Here is a 15,477-nt window from a genome sequence, read left to right on the forward strand (position 1 = left end):
AGTGGAAATTCTAATTGGCTGGTAACTTTCAAATCTAGCACCCATATTGGCAGGTGGTCAAAAAAGTTAATTCCAAGCCCTGCAGGGAGAGCAGGTGGTGACATAGGAGTGAGTGAGAAAAGGATCAAATATTGGTGGTTGAGACTGAATAATGACATCACAACTGTTAATTAAAAATGAGTTATTCCTCTAAACCTGGCTTCAAATACCCCAAATCTTTCGCGCTGGTGCCGTTTGGCCCTCAGCAAAATCTGGTAACGAGGAATTTTTTGTGTGGCCCTCTCTATCATCAAAGTTGCCCATCCATGGGTTACGGCATGACAATATTTGTTCGGCCCCCGGGAACAATCTGGGTTTCTCATGTGGCCCCCCATGAAAAATAGTTGCCCACCCCTGCCCTAAGCGCACTCCCAGAGTTTGAAGTTGATCGGAAGAACGGTTCTCAAGATAAACCACTTTTTGTGTTGCCAGTAGGTGGCGCTGTGCCGAATTGCACGGGATTCGGCACTGCACTGTGTCGAGTTCCCATCAGCGCACTCCCCAAATTTGAAGTCGATGGGATGAACGGTTGTTGAGATAAGTTATTGAGACAAACATGTTTTTTTTGCCAGTAGGTGGCGCTATGCCAAATTGCACGAAAACAGCTCTGTGCACCCCGTCACATACTCCTTAGCACACTTCCAAAGTTTGAAATCGATCCGACCAACGGTTCTCGAGATACGCGAAGGCCAAGCTAGAGGAGAGGAGGAACACACAGACAGACAGACAGACGCACACTGGCGGTGATAATAATAAATCATACGGTAATGTCTGAGAATGCAAATAAATATAACTGGCTCGTTAAAACGCGCATTCCAGGAATATTGTATTTACCGCAATAGCGATAATGGCGCGCGCCTGAGAGTCTGGTTGTCAGGGGTCGCCCCTCGGAGATTCCAGGCGGGCGGGCAGCACCCGTGCATCGGATTGTCCGCTCGTTCCACACAGAAGTAGCTGGCTGCCTGGTACTCGGCGGATCCCACTCGCATTTTGGGTGGAACACGCCAGGATTGGCCAATGCCAAAGCCAGTCCCCAGAATTGTCAAATCAAATCATCAACATGCTACTATGACACGCCTCTCAACCTGTCATCTCAGACAAGTTATGTTTTCAGTCTGAAACGGACTCCGACCCACGCGCCGAACGGGTTCAGTTCGACTTTAAACTGAGCTAATGGAGTTATTAAGGAGCTATTAAAGAGACCATAAACTAAGCTAATGGAATTATTAAAGAGACCTTGAACAGGGCAGACAGCTGGGTCCCTCCTGTGAAGCGAGCGATGCTCCAGACCACCGCTCTGCTCTGAGGCTTCAGCTCTGAGCTCTGATCAGGACTGGACAGCTCCTGAGAAAGACTGGGCACGCACGCACGCACGCACGCACGCACGCACGCGCACACACACACACACACACACACACACACACACACACACACACACACACACACACACACACACACACACACACACACACACACACACACACACACACACACACACACACACACACACACACACACACACACACACAAAATGACAGTAGACCAGGGGCCAGTTAATAAACAAAAACATTTTCACACAAGATACATCCTTCTGTCTCACCACTATGTAATAGGTGTCGGAGGGCACACTGTCCCATGATTTTTGGTTTTGCCCTTCACTATCCGGATTCTGGGCCAACATATTTGACTGGTACTCTAAGGCCTACAAAATAACCCTTCAACAGGAGGCGGAACTCGCCATCTTCGGCTGCTCGGAATCCTCTTTGCTCCTCCCAAGGGCCGTGCGGCAATCTCTGACACAGAGGATGACTGTTGCCAAGAAACTCATTCTGAAGGAATGGAAGTCCTCCTCTCCACCTTCTTTTCAGCTGACAGGCAGGCAGGCAGACAGACATCTGACAGGTTTACATTTGATTTCCATATCCAGCTCAGACTGTTTGGTCTCACCTCAGAGAGCCTTTGGGAACTGGAATGGTGACAGAGACGTTGATGGCAGCACTGCAGAGATGAGAGACAGAGAGAGAGAGACAGACAGAGACACACACACACACACACAGAGAGAGAGAGAGAGAGAGAGACACAGACGGACAGAGAGGGACAGGCAGAGGGAGACAGACCACACCCACTTATGGTCAGTATAGCTTGGCTGTGTATTGTTGCTTCTCGTTGCTTGCATGGCTGTTTTATTTAGGGCCATATGCTTTCTGCAATGCAGAAAATGCAGACAGAGGCACAGAATTTGGTAATAAAACATGGAATATTGCAGAATTTTCCATTTTGGCTGAAATTTTGTGTAACATTTCTCATAAGTGAAAATAGGTCTAGAGAAATAACTCAATTTAGCATTGGAATGTTTTGAGAGGGGGGTGGGTCTTGCATGCGACCTTTCCATCACAACTTGATTGTCACTTTGAGAAACATGTTGAGGCTGTCTGAGAGAGTCAAGTCATAAAAAGTGTATTATTATTATTTTATTAATTTGTTTACCCTAAAACCCCAAATTAAAATTAAATTTGAAAAAAAAAACTGATAAAGTAGATAGAGATGGGAGTGCTGCATTGGGTCAATGTTTGTAGAAAATGGAGTTTGCCAGGTAAAAAATCAGGAGCTCCTCAAGGATGGGGCAAAAATATGAATAGAGATCAAAACAGTGACTGTCCAGAGTGTGAAGGATGTCCACAGGTGTAGGCATCAGCCAGGAGAAAGGCATCCGAGGCACTCTGAAGTAGTTATAAAAATCCTTTAATACAGCAGCGATATAAACCAACGCGTTTGAAAAAAAAGAATTTGGAAAAAAAGAAAAGAAAAGATTATTATGGCCCTATTTATTGTACTGCTGTTTATCTGTTTCCTGTTACTTTGCATGGCTTGTGTTTTGTCTTGAGAATTCTTGCTATGTTGCTGTTGTTGTCTTTATGGCATATTGTTGTCTTGACTGTACATTTTATTGAATTTGTAGGTTTCTTAACATCTCGCCAAAGGACTGCAGTTGAAAGTTAGCCAGGTGGCTAACACCGGCACATTGACAGAAATGTGGATTAATGTGTGTTGTCCTCACAAATAAAGAAAGATAAAAAGTGGCTGTTCAGTGGTAAAACAGTTTCTCTAAAGTCTCCTCATGTTCTGTTTGTCTTTCAGCTCCAACAGCCATCAGTCTGATGCAGTTCTCCTTCTCTGTGCTTCTTCAGTTAAAAACCTGTGCTTTTCCTTTTTTTTGGTATCAGCTCCACTCCACTCCACTCCCATTTTTGGTTTTCCATTGGGCAAGTACTATGTGTCAGGGCTCTATGTGTCAGGGCTCTAGCGAGCAGACAGACTATTAGTATATAAATAGTCGATGTGAACGAGCGAGCGAGCAAACATCAGATTGGCACACCACACCACCTTCAAAATAGAGCATTTTTGGACATGCGAGTTGTCCTGCTTCCCAGTATTGGACATCATTCATAGGATAGCTCGACCTATCGCCAGAATAAAGTGTTAATGTTTTTTCTTTTTTTTCATGGAGTGGAGAATTGCTGATGTAGTCTCTATGTCTGGATGCCTCTTGTCTGGAAGGCTAACTCCGGGGGAATGTCTGGACCTGAACATCTCGAACATAGTCCAGAGTTCATGTCTGGAAATGGCTTATGTTTAGGGGTTTGAAGCAGACAGTGTGGAGGTGTGATCTGTGCTGAAGAGAGGAGCAGACCCACCTCTTTGGTGGGAGGTCACAACGGAGCTTCAGGTACATCAGCAGCCTGAGAGAGGAGAGGAGGGAGAAACATCTCACCGAACATCCAAACTAACAAACTGACATCTTCAGACCGTCAGATCTCACACATCAAACGCCTTTTCAAAGCAACACGCCACTGAGTTCTATCATGAGAAGCAGAATATTAACTGCACCAGGATCAGATTTTTTCTTCCCATTCATTTGAATGGAAACTGCCATTGAACACGTTGGTCACATAGACCTTATAAAATGGACAGAGTCAGCGTGATGTCACCCATTGGTTTTCGGACTCCCGTTTTGAAGCCTAGAATAGTGGGTTTGTTGAGCAGCTCACACGAGACAGCACGAGACCACGGGTTTCCCACAGAGCCGCAGCTCCGCCTGCTCCGACCTGTCAATCACGCCCAAAACAGTGTTTTCTATCGTCTATTTTACTCTAAACGGGTGAGTTATATAAGGATTCACCCCCTGTACAGTTGTTATGAAATGTGAAATTAGCTATATAGGCCAGAACCATGTTTTGATTCAGGCTGTAAATATGCTTAATCCTGTGGTAAATTCGGGCATTTTAACATGGGGGTGAACGAGGAACGACTCCCTTTTGCAGCCAGCCTCAAGTGGCCATTCGAGGAACTACAGATTTGATCACATAGGCTTCATCTGTCCAACCCCGAGCTTGCTGGCTGGTTGGTGAACAGATTTAACATGAGATCTGCTGTGATGTCAGTCGACTGTTGGCCCCTCGCTTCACAACACAATCTCTCTAAACAGCTTTTTACTGAGCTGTGATGTCAGCTGACTGTTGGTCCCTCACCTCACAACACAATCTCTCCAAACAACCTTTTACTGAGCTGTGACTTCAGCTGAGTTTTGGTCCCTCACCTCACAACACAATCTCTCTAAACAGCTTTTTACTGAGCTATGATGTCAGCTGATTGTTGGCCCCTCGCTTCACAACACAATCTCTCTAAACAGCTTTTTACTGAGCTGTGATGTCAGCTGACTGTTGAGCCTTTTTCACACATGCGCTTTATAAAATGAAATTAAGTTTTTTTTCTTTTTCTTTGTGGCGAGTTGAGCAGCTGTGCGCCTCTCATCACCCACCGTGCCTCACAAGGGGACGAGCGATCACATAACCAGACAGTCAAACAAAAGTAGAAACCAAGTGGTCTATATTGACAACAATGACGATAACGTTATTAAAAGCAGACTGCAGCTGTTTGACACGCAGGCATCGGAACTCGCTTTCAGAACGGACTTAATTAGGCTACTTCACAACATGGGAACATTTGCTTTACAAAAAACTGGAACGAAAGGTAAGAATTAGCCTTCTGTTACGTGTAGCCTATGATGCTATCTATGAGATCCATAAAATCGATCAGATGAATATTGAAAGCAGCTCGTTAAATATACGCCCGCAGTGGCTTGCCCAATGTTTTATTTTTCTTTCTTCTTCTTTTTTGTGTGCGTCTGATAAATCCCTCTCTAAGCCATTGGTGAGGATATCCCCTCTCACCATCTGCAATATTTAGTATTTCTCTCAGCAGCAGGTAGGCTAGTTCACATCTCCATGGCAACGATAGAACGTCATGGCGGAATGCCTCCTCGGGCTGTGTAAAAACATTTTCTGTGTAAAAAGGCAATGCTGACTCATTTGCGGGCCTTCATAACGACAATATTGTGGGATCTCTGTGTAAAAGTGTCTAATGAGACAGCTTGTTAACTCTGCCAAAACATTATTTGAGGTGTATATGTTTTCAATAACACGTGCATAAAACAAAGTTATGATTTACCAAATGTATATCTCTTTGAAATGGCTGGTTTACCTATTCAAGATCATAAGGTGATGCGGAACTGAATTGGGTCACAATGGTTTGTCATTTTTAAAAGGTTTGGGAAACACTGCTCTAGAGTGCATAGTCACACCCTCTTCCGCGTTCGACATGAGACCTAAGAGATTTAATTCTCCAATCATTTTCCGAAAGACATTTTTCTCTTTTCTTTTGTCAGAGTGAAATGTTAATATTCTAGAAGTGACTGTAGCTGGTTGCATTTGGGTTTATTGTCGTTTCTTGCAGACCACACATACTAAAGTGATCTTGGTCAATAGATTATATTCTGGTCTTCGTGTTAAAACTAAGTGGAGTGTTGCTTTAAGTCCCGTCCAAACTAGATTTCTGTCCTGTAAGCTCTGTGTGTGTGTGTGTGTGTGTGTGTGTGTGTGTGTGTGTGTGTGTGTGTGTGTGTGTGTGTGTGTGTGTGTGTGTGTGCGTGTGCGTGTGCGTGTGCGTGTGCGTGCGCAGCGAGACAGACCTCCCCCCGGAGTCCCTCTCGATGGTGGGGAAGAGGCGGAACGGAGGAGCGGAGGGGAGCTCGTCACTGAGCCGGTACTGCATCACTGTTTGCTGGAGAGAGAAGGAGAAGAGAGAATAGACCGTTTTTACAGCAGCCATTTTGTGTCTCAAAGGCAGGGTAAACACAGGTAACCAAAACATTAATGATGGTTTCCAACGTCCATTCCATTTAGGTGTTCCAGTACCGGGGCCTTCATTAATGTTTTGGTTGGACCTGTGTTCATCCTGACTTTGAGACACAAAATGGCTGCCACGAAAAGGGTAAATTAGAGGCTGCCACAGTTTATCAATTAGTAGTCAACTATTACATTAATTGCCAACTATTTTGATAATGGGTTGGAGTAAAATTTTTATGTGAAGAAAAGTCAAAATTCTGTGATTCCAGCTTTTTAAATGTGAATATTTCATGGTTTCTTTAGTCTTCTATGAGTGCGTTTACATGCAAACAATAAACGGATAACTGAGAATAATCAGTTTATGGCAATAATCTGATTTCTGCGTTTACATGCACTTTAATAATCCGACAATAGGAAAAACCCGTCAATTAGTTGGATTTCTCTCCAGAAGCCAGCGGTAATTCCGCAATAAAACAACAAAAGAAGTTGCAAAATGCAAAATCACATTTTCATTACTTCTTTGTCCGGCTCGGAGGATGGTTTAGGTGAAAATTAGTTTGTATCTCGTTGTCTAACTAGGGAGGCGTCGCTTTGGAAGTGTGAATCTGTCATATATTTCCAACTTTACCAAGCATAGAGCAAAGAGACAGGCAGGCGACTGAAGCACGTCAAATAACATGAACGATACAGATCTTGACCCAACTGAATTTAAATAGCTGTCAGAAAATGGAGAGAATTAAGGTCTTTAGTGGCACTGGCGGATAACTTGTGTTTTGAACAGCTGAGTAGGCTACGTTTTGTTCGTATAAATCTTTTTAATCCGTCATTTGAAAAAAATCGTCACACACAGATCACGGCTTGCACACTGAGTCCAATGTGTTTTATTAATGCGTCGTTCTATTCGCGATTCGAGACAAATATTCGTCATCTCCTGAGAGAAGACCGATTATTGGCCAGAAACCTAGGTGTGTTTATCGGTTTTCTCTTAACCCGTTTATAAACGGATAAAGCTCATCGGTGTATGCTGTTTACATGACCACTTGAATAATCAGGTAACTCCAGAAATCCGCTAATAAACAGTTTATTGTGTGCATGTAAACGCACTCACTGACTGAGATCTGATTATCTTTGGGTAAAACTCTCATGTCTCTGTGCTGGAGAGGAGAGAGCAGAGAGAAAGACGTTTTTAAAAATCTCTGTGTTTTAGATGTCAAACTCATGTCTCTGTGCTGGAGAGGAGACATTGGAAGCTGGGGAAGTGATCCCGAAAGCTGTAGTTCCTCGAATGGCCACTTGAGGCTGGACCCAAAAGGGAGTCTTTCCCCTTCACCCCCATGTTAAAATGCCATACTTTGTAACAGTGATTAAGCATGTTACAGAATGGACTGAAACACAGTTTTTGTCTCTATAGCGAATTTCACCTTTCATGACAACTGTATGGGGGATGAATTTGTACATAACTCACACGTTTAGAGTAAAATATATGATAGAAAATACTATGTTTTGGGGGTGAGTGACAGGTCGCCTGTCCAGTGATCGTGCAGCTTGCCCATCACGGAGTAATAGCAGGCGGAGCTGTGGCTCTGGGAAACCCCTGGTCTCGTGCCGTCTCGCGCGAGCTGTGCAACAACCCGAAGATCACTACACTAGGCTTCAAAATGTCCAAAAAACAACAGTAGGCTATGTCCATATTATTTACTGTCGCTGTTTGCAACTCGAGACAAGTGTATCATTAAAGACACAGCTTCAAGCAGGAAGCCCTATTATAATGGAAAAACAAATCCTAGCCGGCGTCCACCCGCTGTGCCGACCACCCGCAGTGCCGACAGCCCGCAATGCCAACGTTAGGTTTAGGCGTGGGGGGTGGGAGAGGTTATGTTTAGTGTTAGGGTCTGGGGGAGGTTAGGTTTAGGCGTGGGGGGTGGGAGAGGTTAGGTTGAGGGTTAGGGTCTGCGGGAGGTTAGGTTTAGGCATGGGGGGTGGGAGAGATTAGGTTTAGGCATGGCGGCTGGGAGAGGCAGCCGGTGCCCCGACACGCTGCACACCACCTCGCTCAGCTGGTTCTGCTTGTGGGCTATCGGCACTGCGGTCTGTCGGCACATAGACGCGGCACCTCCTAGCCATGCCAGGCTAGCTTTTTGCATGGAAAAAGGCTAATAGTAGTTGTGTTTATACTACTTTTTGGACTCTGCTAACCCTAACCCTAACCTGATTAACAACTAGAAGCCATTGCTACCTGCTAAGCTATCGTTAACTGCTATGCTAAGTAACTAGTAGTTCTGAAAAGCATGTGAACAACTGTGGGATTAGTGAGAAAGTTGCTAAAAGAAGGAGAGGGCTACATACAGTATGGGTATAGGGATGCACCGATATATCTGCCGTATATCTGTATCGGCAGATATTGGCCTTGTTGACGGCAATCAGCCTATCGGCAAAAAAGGTGGTGTTTGTCGATTGCAGTTGGGTCACATAATTTCTGCCTGGCTACATACTAACACACCTAGCAACGGCCACTGGTTGCACATGACTCTGGCACGATGTAATTAAGTAGGCAGGTGCAGGCTAAAATGGCCTTTGAAAGTTACTTTTCACAAAATAATTTGTGTGAAAGAAGGTTGGTTGTTTGTTTTCAGAATTAAATTTGTATGATTGAATCCGTGCTCATTCAAAGATAGTGTGATGAAGGGCTCAAAAGACTTTAAAACAGTTCAGTTATTTGTTTATAATGACGATTTCTTCATTTCTCTGACACAAAAAGGGTAATAAAAAAACATCGGTATCGGCTAAATTGTTATTTTAAACTTTGGTATTGGCCCAGAATTTTACAACCGGTGCATCTCTACCTGGTTGAGTGGTTGAGCAGAACTAGTGTACGTTTAAATGTACAGCAGGTAACCAGCCGCTGTAATGAAAAATATAGCAGAATGAAGCAGGTTGAGAACAGAAAAAATGCCTCTATTCTACTAAGCATCTATTTTTGTTTTCCAGCGCGTGTGCAGATGTGCCCTTGTAGCGCAGCGGCCATGCGGTCACATGTGCAGTTGTGGCCTTGTAGCGCAACGTCTACACGTGCAGTCATGCCCTTGTAGCGTAGCGGCCGTACGCTCACAAAAACAAATTGGTACGTGGGAGAGCCTGTATATACACCCTCTGATGATGGAATTTACGTCGGACAGACGGACAGGCAGGCAGACAGACAGGCAGCTGTCTCACCTCTCCCTGGCTGGGACACAGTCTCAGGATGCGGTGGCTGTCGAACTCGTCCAGCCGCACCGCCTGGTGGAAACTACACTCATCCACACATACTGCTGCCCCGTAACCTGAATACACACACACACACAAATACACACACACACACACACACACACACACACACACACACACACACACACACACACACACACACAAAACAACAATAAATAATACAAGCGCTGCAATACAACTAATCAACTATTAGATTAATCGACAGCTATTTTGAGAATCAATTAAATAGTTTTGAGTATTATTTTTGGGGGGAAAAAGTAAAAATTCTCTGATTCCAGCTTCTTAAATGTGAATATTTTCTGGTTTCTTTACTCCTCTATGACAGTAAAAAGATATCTTTGGGTTTTGGGCAAAACAAGACATTAGCCCAAGATGTCATCTTGGGCTTTGGGGAAACATTGATCGACATTTTTCACCATTTTCTGACATTTTATAGACCAAACAACTAATCGATTAATGGAGAAATTAATTGATAGATTGACAATGAAAATAATGGTTAGCCCTAAATACAACATGACTTTGGATGAAAACACAACTCAAAGAAAGGCTTCAGGTCTGCTTCAACAACAAATCACCAGAATGTGTCAATAAATCTGTTGAGTTTGAAACATAATTATGAATCCAGATGCTGCCCTCACATGGTGAAACACTGAACTACACCTCTAACATTAACATCACTTCTTCTTCTTTGCATTTGTTTAATCTGACAGGATGCAGGCAGCATGTGTCTGTGTGTGTCTCACCTCTGAGCTGAGACTTGCCAATGCTGAACTCCTCATTCAGACCGATACGCATCTCTGGGAGAGAGACAGAGAAAGAGACAGAGAGGGAGGGAGAGAGAGAGAGAAAGAGACAGAGAGATGGAGAGAGAGACAGAATCTCACTGTGACAAATATCGATCTGAGGTTCTCTTAAACAAGGCTAGGTCGAAACCTAGCATATGGCCGGCACAGAAAAGCGTTGACGAGCCTGTTGGTTGTAGCAGGCAGTGACATTGTTAAAGTGGAGGGCTGTCGGTGGCAAAAGTATGAAGGATATAATGGAAAATCAGTATGGTAAGAAAGCCCTAGAAAATAATTATTTAATTATGTAGTCGCATTTAATAAAACATTTTATTATAATACATGTGTGTGTGTGTGTGTGTGCGGGCGCGCGCGTGTGTGTGCTGCGAGCTAGCGAGGCCGCTGTGCGGCCTCGCTAGCTCGCAGCTCACATACGCGCTCGCCCACCCTGCGGCCCGACCGCTATGCAGGCTCACTTGCTCTTATGACATCACTGATGATGTCACAACTTCGCATCACTGATGACATCACAATTGATCTTATGACATCATTGATGATCAGTGGGACAAAAATGGAAACAGAGAAACACTGCTTTGGCAATACGAGCTTGTAAATTGTCATGCCAATAAAGCTAATTAGAATTTGAGATACAGAGATAGAGAGAAACAAAGACAGACAGAGAAAGAAAGACTACAGAGAGACAGACAGAGATATAATATATCACAGGATATCTTTTCTCCGATGTGGTGAGAGTTGTAGAGTAGCACATGCTTCCTCCGATACATGTGCAGTTGCCAGCCTTCTTTACACCGTACCTGACAGCGAGGAGTTTCACCGACAGGAAGTAGCGTGGGAGGATAACGCTATTCCTCCCAGTTCGCTCCTCCGAACAGGCGCCCTGACCGACCAGAGGAGACACTAGTGCAACGACCAACACTCACACCCCACCAGCTTTCCACCCGCAGGCATGGCCAATTGTGTCTGTAGGAACGTCTGACCAAGCCGGAATGACCATAGGAGAGTGATTTTACCTCTACATTACCCAAATGCCCCTCACATAACATAACAAGACAAAAGGAGCTCATGGTGTCCCCCACTGATGATGTCAGCAGCTCCTGAGCCAATCAGCATCAAGCTACAGTACTGACCAGAGCAGCTGGCCATGTAGCACTTGACTCTGATCTCTCCCTCGATGTCTGCTTTCATCAGCACACCCTGCACGCGCACACGCACACGCAAACACACACACACACACACACACACACACACACACACACACACACACACACACACACACACACACACACATTTATTCAAAAAAATACACATTTTAGAATAACAATAAAGATTCAAAACTTACAAGGCCATCGAGAGAAAAATAATTTATGTCATGGGCACAATTAATGATATGCAATAGAGAGCAGCGGTTCTAAAAGTGGGGTCCGGGGACCCCCTGGGGTCCTTGAGGGGGTTCTAGGGGGTCCCCAGCAAAAAGGGGGGTAATTTATTTTCACTATAATTCCATACATTAGACTATTTTTGTCATGGGTTTCATACACTTTCTGTAATAAAACATCTCAAAGTAAAAATCGTATCCCTGCCCTGGGACAAAATTTTTATCAAATGGGGTCCGTAGTCTAATTTGTGTCAGTTTAGGGGTCCTTGATGTGAAAAAGTTTGAGAACCACTGCAATAGAGTACCTCAGGACTGACTTTTTTGTAGGCTTACCCAGAAGTCCTTGCACCTCCTGGTTCCTACGTGTAAAAGTAAATAGTATATTTTTTCAAGCATTTAACTAAAATCATCCTGAGTTTCAAATGCCCATCCCTAGCGTGTGTGTGTGTGGGAAGGGGGGGGGGGGGGTGCTGGCAGGTATGGTACAGTCTGTGGACGGTGAAACTCACATTAGAGCCGATGACGACGGACATCCTTTCGATCACGTCCACAAAGATCTCGCTCTTCCCGCCCTGCAACACACACACACACACACACACACACACACACACACACACACACACACACACACACACACACACACACACACACACACACACACACACACACACACACACACACACACACACACACACACACACACACACACACACACACACACACACACACACACCTCATCAAAGGGAAAACGTTTCAGGACGACTGACCGACCCCCCCTGCTGGGGCGGTCCATCACAGTCCAGAGTAGGAAATTAACTTTTTTTTTTAAACAAGGGCTTTTTTTTTTGCCCTTGTGAAATATGTTTCGGGGGCATTTTGGAAAATTTCCAGGACAATTTGATCAAATGTTGGGAAATAACTTAGTTTTGCTACTGTATGTTGCATGACATAAATTCATTGACTCTTCTCCAAGCACATTTTATTTGTAAAAGTCCATAAACAATCACAGTTAAAAATCCTCATTTCCTATAATCTCAACATGGCATGTTATGATAATGTAATGTACTTCAAGGCAGTAGATGTCATCACTGATGACATCACAATATTCAAGTGACATCATCACTGATGACATCACTCTGATGAGATCACAATTGCTTGAGTATGACTGTATAACAGTGATTTATAACCTCATCACCGTCTGTGACATCTCAGTGATTTATGACAACATCTGTGATATGACATCACAATAGTGGTGACCTGGCCACCAGGCCGAGCTAACCTCGCGTCACCAGGCTCTTCTCGGCGAGAAAGAGCTCTTCTCGGCGAGAAAGAGCCTGGCTTCCGTTCACAATTGATTTTGTCACCCTACCTGGTTCCGGCCTAGAGCCCGACCTAGACAGGAAGGGCAGCGTTTCTAGCTCGTCAACTTTTACGTTAACTTGACAATTTGACACAAGTATCAGAACGGCAAACAACAAAACAAAAGATGGACGTACCGAACAAAGTTTTTGAATAAGTTATTTTAGAAACATTGCGGATTCACAATCTCACATATTTTAAGCCAATACAGAAGCTTTGCATCAGACAATTAATCGAGGAAAGAGACGTCAAGCTAACGGCAACAAAGACGTTTTTTTGGCGCACTGCCTTCCGGTGTTAATTCTGGTTCCGGGGTTTACGCCCCCATGACAAAAAGCGGGGTGAAAGGTGCCCAGACTAGGCCAAGCCGTCTAGACCTGTATGACACATCATCAGTGACCTAGCCTCTTTCTTGCTTCATTATCTTTTTCGTGGGGAGATACATATAGACAGGACAGACAGACACAGACCCTCTTATAGATGCCTCGGCCCCCCAAAAAAACTATTTCAGCTCAACAGCAGCACTTCAAGTGCTCAAAATGTTGGTTGGTGGACACGCCCCCTAACTTTGCTGTTCCACTGTTACAGAGACCTTCACTGGTAACATCTTCAGAGGATCCACAGTGTTAAAGTAGGGAAACATCCTGTACTGTAAGTGAAGGTGTGCGTGGAGGTGTGTATGTGTGTCAGCGTCAGAGAATGACAGCTTTCCTCTGTTCCAGTACAGACTCACTCTGACCCTCTAGAGCTCCTTCTTCACTGGGAGAGCAGTCCATGGACCTGATGGGGAGGAGTGCTCTGTATTTACCATAACAGACCCCTATTCTCCATCGAGACCTTATGTCTCCCTTCCTCTGCACAGACACTGCTGCACCCATTAACCAGTATGTAGTACTGTCTCCAACCTCAACATCCCAGCTGTGAGTTCCTGAGTTAAAGCCCTCAGAGCCCAGGACAGTCAACCAGGAGTCAAACCTCTCTGGATTGTCAGTGTTTGGGTCCAGAATCACAGGAGTGTAGGAGACCATCTCCTTCCTCTTGTCCCTGTGAAGCTCAGGTTGCCCAGGTGTTTTGCTTCGTCTATCAGAGCTCCTGAGACCAGTTGTGGATCCTCCAGCAGGGGTGCTGGACTCTTCCCACTACTGTAGCGTTGTAGAATAAGGAGAAGAAGAATGTCTTTATTGAATGCAGGAATGCGACGTTGTCAACCCTCAGTGCAGTGATCCTGACCTCCTCTTCCTCTTGTAGAAACTGGTGAAGCTTCTTAAACTCCTCCTTAATCTGCCTCTCTCTTAGGGCTTTCACACCGGCAGGGCGCCGTGCCGGTTCCGGTTCCCAAACCCAAATTTGAACCGGCCGGCGCGTTCACACTGAAAAAAGAATTGGTTCGGGAACCTGAAAAGTTGGTTCTCAGCGGAACCAAGAAATAGTTGTTTTTTCCTTGCGAACCCTGACATCATCAGTGGGCATGTCTTATTCTAGGCTGTGAAGATGAGCAGGAAGGAGAAGAATGCAGCGACAACATGGAGAAAAATAATTTGCAGTGGTCTGCTGAGGAAACCAAATGTTTAGTGGCGATTTGGGCATCTACCGAATTTCAAGAAAAGCTAGAAAGCAGTACAAGAAAGAGCAAGTTGTATGCCGAACTTGCGGAAGGGATGGCCAAGGCTGGGTTCACTCGAACGCCAGACCAAATAAATGTGTTTTTATTGAAAAAGTGCACGTCAATTAAGCTAGTCTTGTTGGCGTGTTACGGTCAAACTTCCCACTTGACAATATCACGTTGTATTTGCGAGGGGTATATATACACCCCATCGCTGTATGTGTGTTTATCTTAGGGTTTACATTTCATTTCATTTTGTTCAATAGCCTATTCAAATATTCCAGAATTGCATGTTGTGTTAAATATAAATATTATTTCTATCTAACTTTTTAGCATGCATGATTTGCTGGTTTTCTTGTAAAAAGTTATGCCGCCTCGAAGCTTTCTGGGAAATATATAAACAATGCTGGTGTTTGGACAGGATAAGGGAGAAACAGGAGCAGCAGATCCATTCACAGCGCTAGCTGGCTTTAAATGAAACTACACGCTATGCGCGAGCAGGAAATGCACAGAGCTCTTAAAAAACTGAAGAAGGCTCCACTTTCGGCTCCACTTTCACGGACACATAATAAAGACATAATAAAGTACCTGAGCCGAGTCACAGTCCTCTCCTCTCTCCCGACTGTATTTTTTCACGTGTGGTCCCGAATTATCATAGGTAAAATAAATCGGATATATTTAATGTTCTATTGATGCTGGATATGTATAACCAGGTCTGACTATAGTTGGACATTTTAGAGAGGTGATCTTGCAAGAATATGTGCTGGCACAACAACATTGTCCATCTTGCTTCTTCGGTCGCTATTCTCTCTCATGAAGATTTGTTTGCCGACAGGGAGAAAGCCCCAC

The 15,477-nt window shown here is 44.5% G+C and overlaps 1 protein-coding gene across 1 annotated transcript in view; it reads right to left on the reverse strand.

Annotated features, from left to right (window-relative positions):
• Window positions 1–15,477, reverse strand: part of ap4m1 (adaptor related protein complex 4 subunit mu 1) — a 62,037-nt gene that overhangs the window by 3,085 nt on the left and 43,475 nt on the right. Inside the window, exons 8-15 of the mRNA XM_083640349.1 lie at window positions 12,176–12,238; window positions 11,419–11,485; window positions 10,232–10,285; window positions 9,438–9,544; window positions 6,068–6,159; window positions 3,735–3,779; window positions 1,987–2,037; window positions 1,276–1,393 (exon numbers count right to left, since the gene is read on the reverse strand). Coding sequence (XP_083496475.1) covers window positions 1,276–1,393; window positions 1,987–2,037; window positions 3,735–3,779; window positions 6,068–6,159; window positions 9,438–9,544; window positions 10,232–10,285; window positions 11,419–11,485; window positions 12,176–12,238 — 597 coding nt within the window. The remainder of the gene's footprint in view (window positions 1–1,275; window positions 1,394–1,986; window positions 2,038–3,734; window positions 3,780–6,067; window positions 6,160–9,437; window positions 9,545–10,231; window positions 10,286–11,418; window positions 11,486–12,175; window positions 12,239–15,477) is intronic.

The sequence above is a fragment of the Poromitra crassiceps genome (genome assembly GCF_964638095.1).
Source record: "Poromitra crassiceps genome assembly, chromosome: 1".
In the NCBI taxonomy this organism is placed as follows: domain Eukaryota; kingdom Metazoa; phylum Chordata; class Actinopteri; order Beryciformes; family Melamphaidae; genus Poromitra; species Poromitra crassiceps.